Here is an 18,928-nt window from a genome sequence, read left to right as displayed (position 1 = left end):
ATTTCAATATAGAACAATATTTTTTTTTACTGGCATCTTTAAAACCATTACAAATGTAAACAATGTCTGAAATAACATTGCATTGAAATCTTAAAATTGTATGCTGTACTTTTTATATATAATATAGTATTACATATAATACGGTACATAATACAGTATTTTGTTCTATTCACAAAATTTGGATTTTAATCTTTATCAATGTTAACATCCCGTGTCAGCAGACCTGGTGTTTTTCTACAATGATATTCTCCCCTCCGAAACTGAAATAAGACTTGACATCATAAAGGACGATTTCACATTGCATTTCTGTTAACGTTCGCATCCCTCTTACGTGTTGACAAGCAGCATCGCAGAGAGGGATGTGGATGAGCACGATTCAGGACGTTTAGTCGCTGTGAATGACATGTGGGCTTCTTTGGGCTTTGAAGGTGGGAGACTGGGTCAATATGGGCCTGTGGAGGTGGGAGACATGTTGAAACCTCTTTCCCCGTCACATTTCCCGGCCCCCTCATTGAAGACGGTGAGAATTGGCTGCCAGAATATGTATATACATAAAAACAAATTGCCAGTTCTCCTGAGGCCAAGTACCCCAAAGCTGTTCTATGACCAGAAGCAGAGACCCTGACAGACATGTGAAGTTGAGGTCTGCCGTTAACGTCTGACCTTGGCCTACTTTTATTGTCGGCATGAGGGAATGGCAGATCTTGTGAAAAAAATATGATGACATTTGCTGAACACTGGTAGAAGGTTTTATTTTTATTTTTGGAATATTTTTTACATTATAGCTCACGACTTACTGCCTATTTTAGGACTACATTTCTAGTCAAATGCTGCTAAAACATTGTCAAAATTATTAAACAACTGTTTCAGCTTTAGTGTCCCCGTAGCACAAGTAGTTTTGGGGTAATGATGATAACTGCATAAAAACACCTAAGTTCATAATAAAATATCAGTAATGTATGCTTTTTCTCAATTTAAAATAAATACATAAATAAAGATATAAGGTTAACATGTAAAATGTACCAGTATTGTTTGAGATTGCTGTACATTTATTCATAAATTATTTGTTTCTACTTTCAAAATATTTTCTGCACAGATATTAAAATGCAAATTTCTAGAAGTGCATTACAGTATTTTTCAAATTTTTCACATTTTACTTCATTGTTAAAAGATATCCCTTTCTCTGCTTTTTACCTCAGTTATATTGGCAAAGCAATACAATTTGAAGAATACATACATAAGCATTTCCTCAAAACACTTCAGTATTTTATTGTAAGCAAAAAACATGCAACAAAGTAAAATGTGATCATTTGTTAAGGATTGAACCTAAAATCTCAGGCTAGGAAATTATTATTAGACCAGCAGTCTGCAAAACAACGGAAATTGATTGAATTAATCCCAAATTCTTATCCTGTATCCCAATTTCTTTTACTTGGTCAGCATGAATTGGACAAGAGGAAAATAGCCAAACCCTGTAAAGCCTTTATAAAAAAATATTAACAAAACAGAGAATCTCCCACAATACATACTAAGGTGTATCAATACTGTTCAGTGAGCAATACAACATTTATTGATGATAATCATGGCAATTTTTAGACAAATTTTGTGGGAATTGTAGGGGAAACCCAAACACAATTGTCTGGGCTTCGATGCTTCATATGGTACATAATTGTGTAGTCTAATAATGCATTTATAGCAGGTGAAGTTGAGTCTATTTCACAAAATATATACATTTTCACAATGGCAACCATCAGCAAAAGTTCTTTTGAGTCATAAATGTCATTCAAATAACAGATGACATATGTTTGTATTTTCAAATGGACTAACATGATTACCAAATCCAAAAAACGAGACTAATAATGACAGCTAAAGGAAAACAAGAAAAATATATATAAAAATGAAAAAATTCAAAGCCATTATTGAAGGCAATGAAATACTTGTCACATATTTGTTTCTTATATACATGAGCTACTTGCAGTTTTTACATTTTTGGTTTTGATAGTGAATAATGAACATTCCAAAATGCTTTCCCCCAAAAATCCATTAAACAGAAGTAACTTCTTCACTTTTTGTAAATTGATAAAAAATGTTTTTGAAAAAACACTTGATAGAGAGCACAAATTAAAGAACTATGATATAATATTAGACACTAATGTAATAATAATGGCACAAATACATCAGAGCAGAAAAGATTCACTGGCCTCAATTTTTGGAACGTGTTCAGAGGCCGACAAGCTGCATTTCTGTGTTCGGGGGCAAAGGGTCCACTAAAGAGTTAAACAGTTACCTGCTTCAACACAGCTAAGAGTGACTGTCGAAATGTCCAAATCTTATTAACTTAATGACTTCCCCATTTAAATGGACTCTGATTCAATGTACTGCAAAACAAACTTCATTAGCCGGAGCCCTGACAGACAGGGATATATTTTCAACAAAAATTAGTTAACTATTGGATTTTTCAACAAGGTTTTTTTCAATTATACAGAATAGCAACATCAATCATGATTTTTTTCAATTGAAACACAAATTGATGAGAAACACTTGTATAAGGGTTAGGTCAGATCCTAACGTACAAGCATATTTGAAGCTCAGTATTTTTATAACTCTATTGTATCTTTGACTTTGTTTATATAGTATAAAAGATTTTGGTTAAGACCAACACTTGGATGTAATGTTAAACACCCAGCAATATTGCTTGTTTCTAAAACTGTACACTCAGAGTTGGATCTCATACATGAAAGTATAGGCTTAATAATAGGTTATTAGTTATTTTGTAAGGTAAAAGTCAATGGGAACAATCTACAAAAAGGGAATTTAAAACTAATTCAACAAATTCAGAGCAATATACAGAGTTAGTGCTCGTTTTTTAGAAATTGGGGTAGTACAGGCCACCTGTCTGTATAAATCACAAGAAACAAATAAAATAAATAGCTGTCAAATTCCTTTACTTAAGGGAGTACGAGACTAAAAAAGCATTTGAAAGCAATCTGAAGTGAGAGCGGGGAGGAAATGTCATTATAGACTATAATGACTTGATGCTTCCGCCATTTCCGAAATGAGTTATATTTTCATTGACTCAAAAACAAACAGCGTGAGGAAATGAGTGGGAATGAAATCTACGATGACAGAGTTGTGTTTAGAGTGCACTCTTAGCTGAAAGCAAAAGTGTTTTCTTTAGCTTGGGTACAGGTAAGAGACATCCAAGCATTCAATTTAATGTTGGGTTTTTTTCTTTTAAAAAAAAGCATATCAGGGTGAACATTATAAAAGGAATTGCTGTATCGATACAGCTGACATGAAATCTGAAGGTCTTTAAAAACAAGTCATAACAAACTATTCACTTTTACTAGCTTTAACCGAACAAATGAGGCAATCATTGTATGATTGAATGTACTGATAATGAGAGCTTTCTTCTCAAGCGCTGTACATAATCCAAGTGGCATCTGTTATCAATAACATTTTTTTAGAAAGCAAAAATTAATTAATTTTTCTTTTTTTCTTTTGCTGAGAGGTAGAATGAAGCATTTCAATTGAAACACAATGACTGGTGGTTCCATCCTTATCAATCGCCTCGATAGAATGAAACAGTCACTGGTTAGTTAGTCGTCCGATGCCACCTAAAATACACTGTGAAAACTGTACAAACACATCTTTTTATCGTATTTTTTGTTTCTTTTTAAATTCATAATTGTTTTTGAAAATCTTGTATCCCAAATGTTCCATGGTGCTAAGGAGGTGTTGTAGATGACCGTGTATGTGGGATATTAACCCCAGTCTGCGGAGAGTAGCAGATCTTTATTAAGAGCAGTCTGAAGATCTAGCGTATTTGTGAGGATGGATGGATGATGGTGATCAGTTGGAGGTGTCAGAATGGACACTCCCGGGTCCTTCCGTGGGTGAGGTCATTGAAGAGGGTGTTGGGGCGTCCTGCCAGCCTCCGTTTGCCTTAAATGAAAAAAAAGACAAACAAAATGTTAAACAACAAGGAATGTGAATTATTCACTGTTTTAAAATGTTGCATCTGTAGTACATTCCAAAGCATCAAGCATTGATGTGAAATCCAAATGAGACACAATAACAAATTCACCTACAATAAACACTATTTTGCGAGAAACGAGTCACGAAGCGATAAAAGGAACGGTATTACGCTGCGTATTATGAGTCGTACCGAGTCATTTCCAGGACATGATTTTCATAGACAGGTGATGGAAGAATCAATTACTGCAAATTATCACATTGGCTAAAGGAATGAAGGTATAATGGGCACCTAAAATGGAGGCCATTTCATGTCCTGGAGACAGGGTACCTAAAGAGCATTTGGGGCATTAATAGCAATTTCCATGCCATCAGAAAAAGGACTAGAAATGGGCTTTGGCAGCCTCTTATTTTCCCAGCCTGTTATTTTAGATAGAGGCAGTCTGTAATCAAAAAAGAAAGAGCAGAGTGAGGAGGGGAAAAAAACTTTTCAAATCTTCAGCTTTGGTGACACCCTATGTCTTGTTCAAAGGCATAATTACAGCGCATGGGCTCGAGGAAATCTCCCCCACATAAATGCTTTATGTCTCAGGCCGTCATTATCCACAACTGGGAAAAAGAGGAATAACTTATCTGGGTGGAGATGGAAAATATCATGTTATTTAAGACCAGTCAATTTGTCGGAAAATTGAGACGCGGTCTCTAGCTACATTATCACTATGTAAATGTTTAGGTGCTTCTGTATTTTATGTACGGTGATAGGAAATCAGGCTAAAAATATTTATCAATAGTGAATGAATTTATACATTCGTTTCTTTTTACCAGGGGCCACAAAAAATAAGTTGTAAAGCGTTAATTTAATCTTTTTAATTGAATACAGTGGGGTCAAAAAGTCTGGATTCTGCATTTTTCTAATTTAATTTAGTTTTTGTTGCAAAATTATATTATCTGTATAACAATTTGAGCTTAAGTTAAACTAAAATTGAATTAATTAATTTCTCTGTAATTGGTACGTCCTCCTTTTGCTAATGACAGCATGCACTCGAGCTGGCACAGACCCTAAAATCCGTATAAAATCTGATGATTCATATTATCCCAGTGTGATTTGACAAGGTACCAAAAAAGAGCTTATTTAAATTGTTGATTTGATTGATGTCCTAGAAATACTGCAGAACCCTAAATATGTGATTTAACATCAAACATGTTTCTTTGTTAAAAGTAAAACCTACTTTAGTTGCATCTTTGAGTTAAATCTTGAAAACCAGAATTAAACTTTTACACCCTATGAATTGGCTTCAAATTCCTTTAAAACCAGATATGACATGTTCAAAGGTATTCATTTCAAAACGTTTGTTTACACTTTAATTTTCACAAAAAATTTTTTTTACAAACAAAGGCCTTACAATTTCTCATTACCGTAACCATATAAAACTGTCAATCTCATCGATTTTTTTGCTAAAAACAAGCCAGCTATGATGCCTAATCAAGTTTTTATTAATCATACATAATAAGACATTAATTAATTATATTTTAATAGAATGTTATAAATATATATTTTTATAAATGTGGTGAACTACTTGAATCAGTAATGAAAAGGGAAAAAGTCATGTACACAGCGTGACAAGAGAATATTACAATTTATATAAAGTAACATATAAAAGGTGCTAGTAGATGTGTTTCTTCAGATAAAATCAAACTTAATGTATATATGTTTGTGCGTTTAAACAGTCTTTAAAAAACTTTGCGGATGATGAGAATATCAGTCCTGGACACTAGTTTCTTCCATTATTTCTTAATTTTTATTATACATGAATATTCCTATTATACAAATTTTTTTTTGTCATTTTTGTAATTTGAGAACATCTAGAGAACATCTCATCTCATTTTTTTTTACAATATTTAAATTTTACTATAAAAATGTTACTACTTAAATTATATATAATAATGCACTCAGACAAATTGGGACGTGTTACGGTTATGAGAATTTCAGCAGAAAAAGCAATACAATACATATTCAATTCCTATGTCTAAATTATGTTTTGTCCAAGGTAGAGAACATAATTATGTTTATTATGATCATTTTTTGTGTTACCGAATTGTATGTTTTACAATTCATATCATAGCCATGATGTTTCAGTGGTTTCATGGGAATCACCCAAAAACAGATAACTGAGAAATCATGTTTTTTTTAATTATGTTATCATGTTGTATTGTGCTTTATTTTGTTATCTAGCTGTATTTTTACTCATTCAAAACAACCCAACTGCAGTTTCATTGATATAACTTGGAATGTACAATAAAAAAACATGATTTTTTTAACATTTTGAAAAGAAACAGCTATCTGTTTTACAAATGAACTCTTCAATTATTATTTACAAAACCTATTTGCATTAAACAAATATTTCGAATAAGAACGTCTTTTTCAGATTCCCCCTGTACCGAGTGAAAATCTGACAGCAAAGATTTTATTTAGCATCGACTTGAATCACTTGACAAAATACCACACATCAGACAGAAACGCCACAGAAATGAAGGGTCACTTCCAAGGGACGCCTGCTTGGAGAGGCCGTGTTTGTGTTTGTCTTTTTTCCCCTCCTCACACTTTGCTGGCTTCCTGTCAGTGCCGTTAAGGTGGCAGATGTGTGATATGACCAATGCGCTTGGATTGCTGTCCCAAATCTCTACTCAACCCTCCCTTGAGACTGTCTGATCAATTTCCTCTGCTGGCGACACGGCTTGTCGCTGTGGATTTTACATGCTGGCCTCTGCCGCTTCTGCTCTCATTTCTCCTCTCTCTATCAAACACTCCTCCCCCAGTACAAAACTGATGCTCCTCGGGTTAACACTCAAAGGTGTGGTGGAGAAGACCATTATGTATGTGAAACAGAATGTGACACTATCACCTGTGTCCGGCCTTGTTTAGTGTCGTTCGTGACTTAAGATGTTAGGGTAATGCTAACTACGTTCGTTGAAGAAATTTATAGTTGCCTTGGTGACAGTTGCCAAGGTGCCTGTTGCCCCTGGCACCACTGATCAGTAAGGTACCGCTGAGCTGCGGGAGGGCTGCATAATCAAATTTTTCACAATATGAGTGAATCCATATCAGGGTCATGAAATATATCACATTATAGTAATTTTCACAGAACAGTCAAATCGAAAATGTTAACCTTAAAGTTGTAAGAACGATTTTTGATAATCCAAAAATGATAGATTTAATGCGGAGGTTCAGACTCACATTGATGCCCTGTGGACTGTATATCTGACTGGCAGCCAGGCTTTCACTGTATCCGCCTGTCTGACTGATAACATGGCGAAGAGTATCCACCTGCAAACACAAACAAAAGACAGGGTCAGACCATGCAAACAAAGACATTTGTGCAGAGAAAAGGTCACCCTGATATCAAAAAGGTATTGGCATCTGAAAAGGTCATCAAATCTGTGTGAAATGTTTGTGTTGTAGATATCATACAAAAGACACAATTTGTTCATGAACTGATTATTACAGAGTCTGTATGGGCAGGTGCCCCTCCAAAATATTCATTCACAGAAATATAGAACTGTATTTAAACTGAATCTAGCAAGATTGTTAACTCATAAATGTGTGCTGAATTATTCAACAAATATTTTCGAGGCTTCATTGTTATTATAAGTGTTAAATGAGACACCCTCAGCCCTGCCGAGCTCAACAGTGCCCCATGTTTTTCACAATGTAAATCTGTGGCGAGAAATGGAAGTGCAGCCTGATCTGATAGACAGCCATGTGGTTTTTAAGTTGAGTGAATGTAGTTCCAGACAAAGATATATCAATCCGCGTTAGTAAAGTTTATGTCAGTCTGCAGGAGTGCAGGAGTTAGCAAATGAATCAGATCAACACAGCGAGTGATTCAAATCTTCGTAAAGGTAATAATAAATCAAGTTTCTCCCTTAAGAAAATTAACCATGGTTTTATAAATGTGCATTACCAGACTGATTGCCATTCATACACATTTAACTACATGTGCCATGTTTAAACTTTGCTTTCGGTAGCACAATGCAGTAATCTTAAATTTGCTAACATGAAGCTGCAACCAAATGCTTATATAAATAAATCGCCATCACATTATAAATTATAAATCATAAGTCCTCTTGTAAAAAGTTTGTTAAGAAATATAGAGTTAAGCCTGTAGTAAATATACAAAAGGGCTACATTCTAGAAATCGAAATCATTGCAAAAGAATAAACAATTAAATATAATTACAAAATATTACAAAACCAAAAATTGTATATTAAATGTTTTTGTACATAACTGTAAATCGCTTGTTTGTTTTATCAACCCAGTCCCAAATGCAGTCAGTTAATTGTTAAGAGAACTTTGTTTTCCAGAATTTTTATTAATGTGTTTTTATAAAACACAATAAGAATACATTGTTATGTGTATTTAAAGTTTTTTTCACCATGTGATTTCCGATCCAGCCAATCAACATTCAAGCTCTCCATTTAGGCTGAATTACGCAAAGACACTAGACCTCTGACAAAAGCGTTCTGTAGGTTTTCAGTCATTTGAATGTTAAAGCAGTTTATTTTATATATCTTACCATATGATCCAGAATCTGCCCCACCTAAATTTATAGCCGCTACAGTGCGATTGTAGAGATTTTGTGAATCAAATGTAAAAACAAATAATGATTCAAAGGATCATCCCCCGTGTGCTTTTTTATTTTTATAAATTCCTTTGTTCTGTTGAAGATATTTTGAAGAATGTGGAAAAGCAAAACGTTCTGGGGCACTTTTGACTATATTGTATTTTTTCCTACTATGATAGACAATGGTGGCCAAGAACTGTTTGGTTACAAGCATTCTTCCAAATATCTTTCTCTGTGTTCATCAGAACAAAGACTTTTATACAGATTTGGAACAACTCGAGGGTGAGTAAATAATAACAGAATTGTCCCCTTATATAGTCTACTGAGTTTTTTTATTGCGAGACAATTAGAGCAAAAAACAAACAGATCAGGGGTTATGGCGCAAATTTGGTTACCAATGTTTAAAAAGTTATACACATCATGTATTATTTATTATGACTTTCTAAAGTCAAGCATCTTTTTAACTAACCATCTATTAAAGAACAAAGAAAACAGACTTCACATAACAGGGGTTTAATCTTTATTGAGCCTCTATTACTGTGAAGTGCCCGGCAACTAAATTAAACGTAAAACTAAATTATCGAAAAGAACCCAACACTATAATCCAGTTTAAACAGATACACCAACTCAGCACTATCAAAACACACTAAACAACTTTGTGTAAAAGAAAATCTCGCTCATGTTATTCTTGCACCGCATGAACTCATTTGAGAAAATTTCCTCAGGGGTTCCGGCATTGAATATTCATGGAGCACCCCAAGCCTTTGGGGGAGTTCATTCGTATGGGAGAAAAACATCATAAACGTCAGAAAGGAATAAACCGAAGTGCCCCACGTTTGGACTCTAGCGTGCCGGCAAGGTCAGGCGGCCGCGGTGGCGACTGTAACAGCATGACAGAAAAGCAAAACTGATAAGCGCTGTATTGTTTCCAAGACTGTCTTTGATGGTCTATTCATTTGGAAGTTGACAATGGCCACAGAGCAGCGTACAAGCGCTTGAGGGAAACTGTGACCTCGGTGCCTTCTCAAGGTTGAAAGGCCCATCCAGAATAGAATGGGGGTCGGACACTGAGATGAGCAGGCTGAAGATGAGAGTTGGACTTGGTGACAAGGATGAAGGTATGATACATAGAAAAACGACGACTATTTGATCATTTATGACAGAGCGCGCCTTTGAAACATTTGATTTTTCATTCTATGTATAGCCTTTGGTAATATAAGCAACGACACCAAACATTACGAATTATATTATTTTCAAAATAACTCTGCATGTGTTTGCTTCTCAAAAGCAACAAAAGCACCCCACAAAAAGACAGCGGCACAATTCGCAGGGTGCTTTCTTGAATTTCAATAAATACAACAAAATAATTTGGGTAATAATGAAGCAAGGCCCGCTGGGTAAACCCAGATTTCATTTTATGAAATCAGAACTGCCATTATGACAGCACAATGTGTGATTGGATTCAATTGAATACATTAGTTACGGTCATCTGCCTTCTATTCTAGCAGCTCTCCCTACCTGTGACTGAACGTTGGCCCCCACTTGGGCCCCCTGGTATGAGTCCCCATTCAGAGACTGCACACTCATGAACAAGTCCCCGGAGTTCATGTTAAAAGAGCCAGCAGAACCTGAGAGTAAAAGAAAATGAGAAAGAAAGAGAGAGGATGAGAGTGACAGGTACAGGGATAGATAAAGACAAGAAACAGTCATGCAACAGTAAGACTGCAGTAAAGAGGTTTAGTAGTGCAGGGTTATTACTGTAAGAATTGAATGAAAGTTATGTGCTATGGTCTACAAGTAAAGGAAAAGTCACCCCCTATAAACATACATTTATATTTGTATATTTATAATCGTAATAATCATTTATTTCCTACAAATAAAAAGTGTTTTACAATTTCAAGAATTTTACAATTTCAATCATATTTATTTTTTTAAATCTATGAATTTAGAGAATCACGTTTTAAGCCTAACAACATGCTAATGCTAAATTCTATAGACCACTTCGCAAGAAAAAAACAATGATCTAGCAGTACTTCCAGTTTTATTTTTATATTATTCTTTTACATCTTAGATGTTTTATAAGTTGTAGTTTTAAAAAATTGAAACAGGAAGTTCTTCTGGACCATAAAGTGGTCTATAGACACTGGCCCATTTTTATTCATTTTATTTTTCAATCTTACGTACATAATTAAATCTGAAATATAATCATATATACGTACGAATATGGTCTATAGGAGTGTATAGGAAAGAAATTAATTTTCATTACGAATGTAGACTGCACATTTGGTGAAAATGCAAAAGCTTACATATCAAGCGTATGCACAAAACCATCTATAACACGTATTAAGGTATTTCAAGAACAATAACAGGTTAGAAAAAAAAGAGGCTGTTATTGATGCTACAGTCTAAAATCTGTAATGGTCTGTACTTCAGCTACACTGCTTTAGCCAAGTCATTTACGATGTGCTAATTGAGTCACATAAGGAATCAAAGAATACTATTTGTCTTTTAATAGCCGAGATCTCCTCAGATGTTTAAGAAAGAGCAGGGCTTAACTTAATTTCCTCTTAAAAGGCAATAGGACAAAAGGCTTGACCATCTACTCATAATGACATCCGTAAGGTCAGCTAGACAACATCAGCTGAGCAGGCTGCAACCTTAGGTGCATGTACACCTCATTTCAGCCAAATAACTGTTTAGCAATATTGTAACATGGAAAAAAAAACATGGCAAAAGGGAACTGAGGAGTAAGAGGTGATTTGTTGATGGTTAAAAGAAAGAACAGCAACAGCTTGTTATGTGAGCTATGCTGCAAGCCAAGTTGCTAATATAGGTTAAGAACAGTGGAGAGTTGTTCAATGAAGGTCTCTTGCTGGGAAGGATTAAGAAAAACTATAGTAAAAGAAGTGCATTAGAGGTAGGCAAACTGTGGGGTATTTAAGGCGTTACCTTGGCAACATGTGACTCATATCCCTACACTCAGTTTTATATGGTTACATTAAGCCTGTAACACACAAATCACATGAGTCGAAATTTTAGTGTGGCTACTCAAAGTCCAGCTACAGAAGTGATTTGCAACGACTGCAATTTCTATCATTTGTGTGCAGGGCTTGGGAGTAATGAAGTAAAATACAAAATTTGAATAACTGTTTTTAAACCTTATATTAACTGTAACAGGCAATAAATGTAAACATCAATCAGTGATTCTCTGACTCTTACAATCTGCAAAAGCATCCTAAACTACCCATGATTTTAAAATTGTCAAAAAACACGGTTGGGTGATGACGTCAGACTTGAAACACCAAGGATTTAGTGAGAGCCGTCCAATGAGAAAAAAAACACTTTTTCTGAGAATTGCTAGTTTGAGAAAAAAAATCTGAATTTTTATAAAGTTACAAAGTCAGAATTGCATGATTTAAACTGACTAGAAAAAAATCAAAATTGCGAGATCTCACAAGTTTAAATATTGCACTTCCAAAAAAAATACCTTTTTATTTTTTTATTTAGTGATGGAAATAAGTTTCCATAAAACACAATGCATTCAGAGAAGGGGGGAGAAAATGGTTAAAAGCAGGATGATTTGTCAGGATGTTTTATGTTTTTATAGATAATATTTTTTCATTTAGTACTGCCCTTCACATGTATAACCACATGTGACCCAGAAGACAAAATAAGTACAATTTAGCCTCCAATTCAAAAAGGTTTACACAACCCAGCTCTTAATGCATTATGTTTCTATATGGGCATCAGCATTTTTCCCTTTTCTTTTTTCTACGATTGTCTCTTTTGCTTAAGATATATTGTGAAAAACTGATGTTGTTCAAAATAATATGCAGAGAACAACCAAGTCCTCAGTTTGTCAGTCCCTTCGTGTTATATACCCTATAAGCATTCCAAAGTATTCTAAAGTAATTCGATTAAGTAACAGAACTTGTGAATCTAATCTAATGAAATACGTTACAAATGACTTTTTAACACATTTATTTTATAACTAAAATAGTTTGTGTGTGCCCAATTATAACATAACAACACAATGCAAATTCTTTGAGGATGAACATACACTATTGTTCAAATGTGTAGGATCACTTTACTTAAATGTTCTTAAAATCATCTGATCTCATATATACACCCGCAGAAAAAAATAAGAGACCGTTTCAAAATCACGTTTTCTGTTAGATGTGTTAGATGATTTGGACCAAAAAATGAGGAAGCAGGCAGCTAAGAGGAGGCCAGCATAGATGGGAACTACTTCAATAAGAAGCATCTCAGGGTGAGACCTGAAGAAACCGACTGATAAAATGACAATTCTGCAAATTCAAGGCAAATTGTAGCTATTCTGAAGTCACTAAAATATATATTTGTTTTAGTTTTCTTCAGTCACAACATAACTTTTGAATCAGTAGTGTACACATGCTGTTGGGATGGGATAGTTTTAGTTTATACCCACCGGCTGAATTTGGTGTAGAAGGCGAGTTGGCTTGGCTGCCGTGGGTGGAGACGCTGGTTGCGGTGGCTGCGGTTTTGGCAGCGTACATGTTGGCTTCTTCTTGGAATTTGCCAATGTTTTTCTTGTATCTGATCCTCTTGTTTCCAAACCAGTTGGATACCTGAGCAGACAAATAAAAGGAGGTAGAAAACAGAAAGAAAAGTGCAAGGCTTTAAATGACATTTACATTTAGTCATTTAGCAGACACTTATATCAAAAGCGACTTACGAATGAGGTAAACATTTGTACGTTGAACCATTGAAATAATGAACCATTGTATAATGATTACAGTATCTAAACAAACTCTCAGTGTGTGATGGACATAAACATATTCGGTGTCACCATAAGAGGATTTCATACTATTGTACCCTGTGGACACAATTGTTCATAGAACCGAATAGAACAGCTTTGTTTTTCACTGCACAACTGTACAATGAAATTTAAGAGTGGCATGCAATTCATTAATGTTTTCACATTGGGATCAGGGTGCATTTATTATTTAAAAATCCTGCCCTAAACCGCATGTAAAAGAAAAAGCGTCTCACCTGTGACACTGTAATGGAGCATTTCTTTGCCAGCTCTTCTTTGGCCTCCTCGCTAGGATACGGGTTACTGAGGTGCGAGTAGAAATATTCGTTCAGGATCTCTGTGGCCTGCTTATTGAAGTTTCTCCTTTTTCGTCTAATTGAAAATAAGTCGGAGACAGAAAGAAAAGGTTAAAGAAAGGATGAGAAGCTAAACCTTCACACTTTAACCTTGTTTTGACTTTTTATATTGTAACAGTTCTTCACTTCATGTTACATATGAAAATGCTTGAAAACATACTTTGACACACTCAAACATGTACAGACCTGGCGTCTAGGAAGCGTGAGCGTAGGATCATGACGGCCTCGCAGGTGCTCTGTTTGAGCTGCATCTGGATGGAGCTGAACTTGCGGTGGATGATATTCACCATGCGCTCGATCTCTTTGGGCGAGATGGGCCGGGTGCGAGACTGCTCTCTCAGCAGGTTCATTACATGGGTGGTGAACTCGTTACACGCCTGAACATGCACAGAAGGGCCGCACATGGTTCAGTCGCTGTGCATATAAACACATCAACAGGAGGTGTCCTCCTGGTCTTGTATCTCAAGATCACATAGGGACTGTACAAGATATGTTTGAAGGTCTGTTTATGCTCTTACAATTTTGCTTCAATCTTAAGTACAAAGTCTTAAAGTTTAAAACATTTCAGTTTAAACAGGTCAATTCTAGAATACACAGGTTTTGTGCCTGCCATGAAGTCCAGACACAGCATCTGTTCTCTCACCTGCTCGTACTTCTCTAATTCAGTGTGGTAGATCTGACGGATCTGTGACAGCTTGGCCCGGTAGTCGGAGTGTTCGGCCGAGTTATCCGCCCCGGCCCCACCCGCCGCAGCCGCTGCGGCCGCAGCTGCGGCAGATCCGCCCCCTTTCTCAGGTCCAGACACGCCCTCAGCTAGCAGCATGTTGTCCAACCGCATGAGTTGAGCATCTGGTGGCTCCTCCTCTTGAGCTCCTCTGATACTCAATACTGTATGAAAAGGATAAAAACCATTATCCATCAAATAAAAATGTTGATCAAATTGACTAAATAACGTAAGCTGAATTTTAAAAAGACATTAAATTGAAATGCCTATATTTCATGAATATTGCAGCGTTTATCGTAAATAGTTTATCAATGTGGGTAATTTTCTTCATAATCTATAGTTAAAATCTGGAAATGCATTTCCTTCCATAATGACTATCCATCTTAATGATATGTTAGACGGATGGGGCGGAGCATCTGTTTACTCCTCCCCTTCAACTGTTCAGTCTGCTGCCAGTTCCATTTAAAAATGCAACGGCTGTTTTTATACATTATATCGCAGAGAAAGACAAAAGCCACGGCCACTATTTTTATCATTAGAAATTCCATTTCGATTGGAAATGCGTCAAAATACGGAAGAAAAACTATCGCAACTTCCTGTTCAAGGGGACTATGTACACACAAGGAGATGAGTGTACATTTTAAATGAGAGACTTTTTGAGAAGATGTCCTTCAAGAAATGTAAACCACTGGTACCATTTCTAGAAACCTGTATGAGTCAGTAATTGTTTTTTACAGTTCTATTTAGTGATGCCAGTGGTGTCGAAATGACACGCTTTACCTTAAAAAAATGAAGATGCATGGATTCATATAATATGAGTGACCCCCATAACGTTAAAGTTAAATGCCTGTAATAAAATCTGCATAATACCATCACATTCTCCAATTATTGGACTTCAAAGAGCTTGAAGCTTGATATATTGGCCTTGCTATTAATCGCTCTTTGTGATAAAATGTGGGACTGTATAGCAATCTTGGCAGGGTTTGAGATTATAAAACCACAGTTTCATTGATCTGGACCATCATTTTAAAGAAACAATTATATCTGCTTCCATCAGTATTCTTTAGTTCTTTATCATGTAAATTACTCATTGATGAGTAAAAAAAGTTAAATGTAAGGGAATAATTGTTAAGATTTCATAAAGCTCAAGCAATGACAAAACTTATCTGTCTGCTTCTATTATTCTATAGCTGTTAAACTGTCAGGATCTCCTGAAACATTTCCTCTTTCCACATTTAGATGAAGTTAATATACCATGTAACTCTGATATTTGATTTTAAGGCTGTACTTTTATCACTGGTTATATTGGCTGTATTACAGATTCTCAGTTCTGTGTCTGAATATAAAATGAACCTTCCTTTAAAGTTAAGCTTTCATTTAACCTGATAAAATACAAATGTACTTTTCAAACAAATCTAACAAATGGCTAGGAATAGGATAATAGAATAATAAATAATATTATAATATTAAAATGCAACTAACCATGTATTTAAAATGAGTTACTTAATAATGAATTTAATATGTTTTTATTTATCTATTCATCTCTTTTTTTGTGAATATTAGTCCACCCCATATCCTAAAATATATTTGCAGGGGGAATGGTTTTAATAACCTAGGTATGGAAGAAATTACCTTTCAAAAACCAAACACAGAATATTATAGTTTACACATTTCTTTTTTCTATATTTTCATAAATGCACCTAAGATGATGTGGCTTATCTTGTGCTTAACATAATGCACTGTTGTATCTTTCTGTGCCACTAGATGTCTCTGGTTGTGTTCTATTGAGTGAAGACAGATCAACAGCATCTTCACCAGCCATTCTGCCAGCAACAAAGAACTTCAGACAGCACATATATACTGAATAATAGAAGATTTCACGAAATACCATTTTCTGTGAGACTTGCTTGACAATAAATATCCACAGCAAGAACTGATAATCCCAGCCAAAACCAACAATCATTTAATACAGTGGGGTCTGCTTGATAAAGACTTGGATTAAAAAAAATGTATTGGATTAACATAAAGCAGCAACCTAGAATAATAACAAAACAGTAGGCCTAACATTTTTGGGATTTTAAGGCCTAACATATGACAACTGTAAAATTAATGATAGGCCTACAACATAGGCTTAACAGGGAAACTGTTAAGATCCTAACATTCTTCCTGTAGGACAAAGACAGGGCCAAATGCCTAATAAGGACCATTTCTTGACATTTCTTGACCCACTGACAAACCTGCAAAAACAATAAATCTTTGATTTGATCAGTATTGCAGTAGAACCCCTAAAATCTTCCCACGACATCATTTAAAGCAATACTGTATGTCAGAGGGTAAGGCAACCAGCGCATCGCAAGCTGTTTCGCGGACCCCAAACTCAATCAGCCCACCCTCAGCCCACTCCCACAGCAAATGTCAGAGAGCTCCAGGGGTCATGAGTTCAGGGCGCAGGTTGAGCAACGCAGGAGAGGTCAGATTTCTCTAGAGACAGCTAGCAGTACAGCAAACATCCTGCTTCATTACCTCGTCCTTCAGCGAGCCTTCGCACTGTGACGTGCGAGCGTGCTTTTATGCGCGTTTCTTTAAGTAATTATTTTCATTCCGCTGTCCTCTCAGAGTTCCCGTTCAACCCTTCGCCGAGCCCTTTCTCGACCCATCTCGATCTGCTTTCAAAAATCCTGACCATCCAATTTCAGGCTCATCTCAACTGTCTGCCCACCCAACTATTTCACAGCGCAAAAAACACAACTGTATATCAATGGCACAACAAGAGAGAGAAAGAGCAAGTCTTTTATGCCTTTATAATAGAAAGAGACAGCGACAGGGGAACGTGACTGGCGTACAGCAGCGAGTAAAGAAAGGCAGCCTCAGAAGTGGGCTACGTTCATCTGGAGTGGAAATCTAATGAGGCAAATAATGATTTATTCATTCCAACCATATCCTCCAGTGCACAATTAAATGCATGAAATATATTAAATAAATACAATGAATACGGATAATCATACAATTCACTTTGCTGTTGCTTAATTACCCCAAACCGACGCAATGCACTTTATTTATTTTGATTCGGTAATGGCATGGCAATCGATTAGGCCGTAATGCTGCCAGCCCTGTGCGTGTGTGTGTCCTATATACCCAATGTGCTGCTGATGTGAACTGATCTGAACTCAACCACCCGCAGACAAACATTAACAACCTTCTGAGAAGCAAATTCTCCTCTTTTTATTGTTGCTCTTTCAAAGCTCAGGAGACTGAATACTCTGTACCGACTTTGTTTCACATTTACAGTTGACGGCATTACTGAGATCTCTGTAACTGTAGAGGAGACACACGTGAGATTACTGAGGTCTATTTTTTAGGGGGAAAAATGAAGCAGGACAGTAAAGCAACAGTCCTTTTACTTTCCAGTTCATTATGATTCATTAAGATGAAAATTTTAATCTACATTTATTTCCTTTTTCCGCTCTCCATCTCTTACTGTCTCAGTTTTTTGCATGTGCTATAATAAATTGCAATTTTTAAAAAAATCCTTCTTCAAAGCTGTGACTTTCCCTCAGAGAACTGTTAATTCCACGCTTCCAGATTTCACTTCCCCAAGCATTTTCCTTTTCATGGCCGATTTGCCAATCAAGAGCCCACGCATCTGATAGCAAAATCTATTTTTCTCTCTTCACTTCGAAAACAAGACCGTGCAGGCTGGTATTCCCCGTGATAATCCTGAGAAGGCTTCCATCCTCCTCATGTTTGTTAAATTGTAATCTTTTTAAAAACGCATGCTTGATCTTGTAATCCTCCTTTAGAGCACTAAAAAAATATGTTTGAGGTTAGGCGAGAGGCGGCACTGGTGCAGGGGCTTCGAGCTAGGTTTAGTCAGGGAGGGTTTATCTTTTCAACGTCTAAACCGAGGCTGGTATCAACTTGAGGGAATTAAGCTGGAAGTCAAAGAGTGGATGGATTACTATTGAGACAGGAGGATTTGGCCTGATTTTGTAACTAAAAGACAGAAATATGGCACACAGCAGATTCACAGCGCTTTAGTTATACTCCTTGGTGAAATGTGTTGCTAAAAGTCATGCTGCAAAAAGACATTGAAGAGACCATTAAACAGAAATGTAAGAAATAGGATATGGAAGCTATGCTAAACTTTTAATACGATGATCCTGAAACTTGGAGGTGTTCTTAAGACAATGTTTGGAGGTTATATACAATATACTGTACGTGAGCCGCAAGTTTCTTGATTGACTGGCATGTAAACTAAAGTTTAAGGGACAGTTCACCCAAAAAGTCTGTCATTGAACTTACTTTCTTCTGCAGAGCACAAAAGAAGATATTTTGAAGAATGTTGGTAAACAAAAACCGCTGGTCTCCATTGACTTGCATTAGTTGTGTGTTCACACTATATAGTCAATAGGGACCAATGGTTTTTGGTCACCAACGTTCATTAAAATCTCTATTT

General features: G+C 36.0%; 1 protein-coding gene across 3 annotated transcripts in view; it reads right to left on the bottom strand.

Moving 5' to 3' along the window:
- Positions 1-809: 809 nt before the first annotated feature.
- The window catches only part of pbx1a (pre-B-cell leukemia homeobox 1a), a 53,495-nt gene continuing 35,376 nt past the window's right edge, over positions 810-18,928 (bottom strand). Inside the window, exons 3-9 of one of the 3 annotated variants that reach the window (XM_056744020.1) lie at positions 14,392-14,636; positions 13,935-14,125; positions 13,629-13,764; positions 13,045-13,204; positions 10,116-10,225; positions 7,211-7,300; positions 810-3,945 (exon numbers count right to left, since the gene is read on the bottom strand). In XM_056744020.1, coding sequence (XP_056599998.1) covers positions 3,853-3,945; positions 7,211-7,300; positions 10,116-10,225; positions 13,045-13,204; positions 13,629-13,764; positions 13,935-14,125; positions 14,392-14,636 — 1,025 coding nt within the window. In that variant the 3' untranslated portion in view covers positions 810-3,852. Of the gene's footprint in view, positions 3,946-7,210; positions 7,301-9,600; positions 9,679-10,115; positions 10,226-13,044; positions 13,205-13,628; positions 13,765-13,934; positions 14,126-14,391; positions 14,637-18,928 lie in introns of those variants that run through there. The other 2 variants (XM_056744023.1, XM_056744021.1) reach the window with 2 other exon arrangements.

The sequence above is a fragment of the Triplophysa dalaica genome, chromosome 3, assembly GCF_015846415.1.
Source record: "Triplophysa dalaica isolate WHDGS20190420 chromosome 3, ASM1584641v1, whole genome shotgun sequence".
NCBI lineage: Eukaryota > Metazoa > Chordata > Actinopteri > Cypriniformes > Nemacheilidae > Triplophysa > Triplophysa dalaica.
This window is presented reverse-complemented; position numbering and strand designations above follow the sequence as displayed.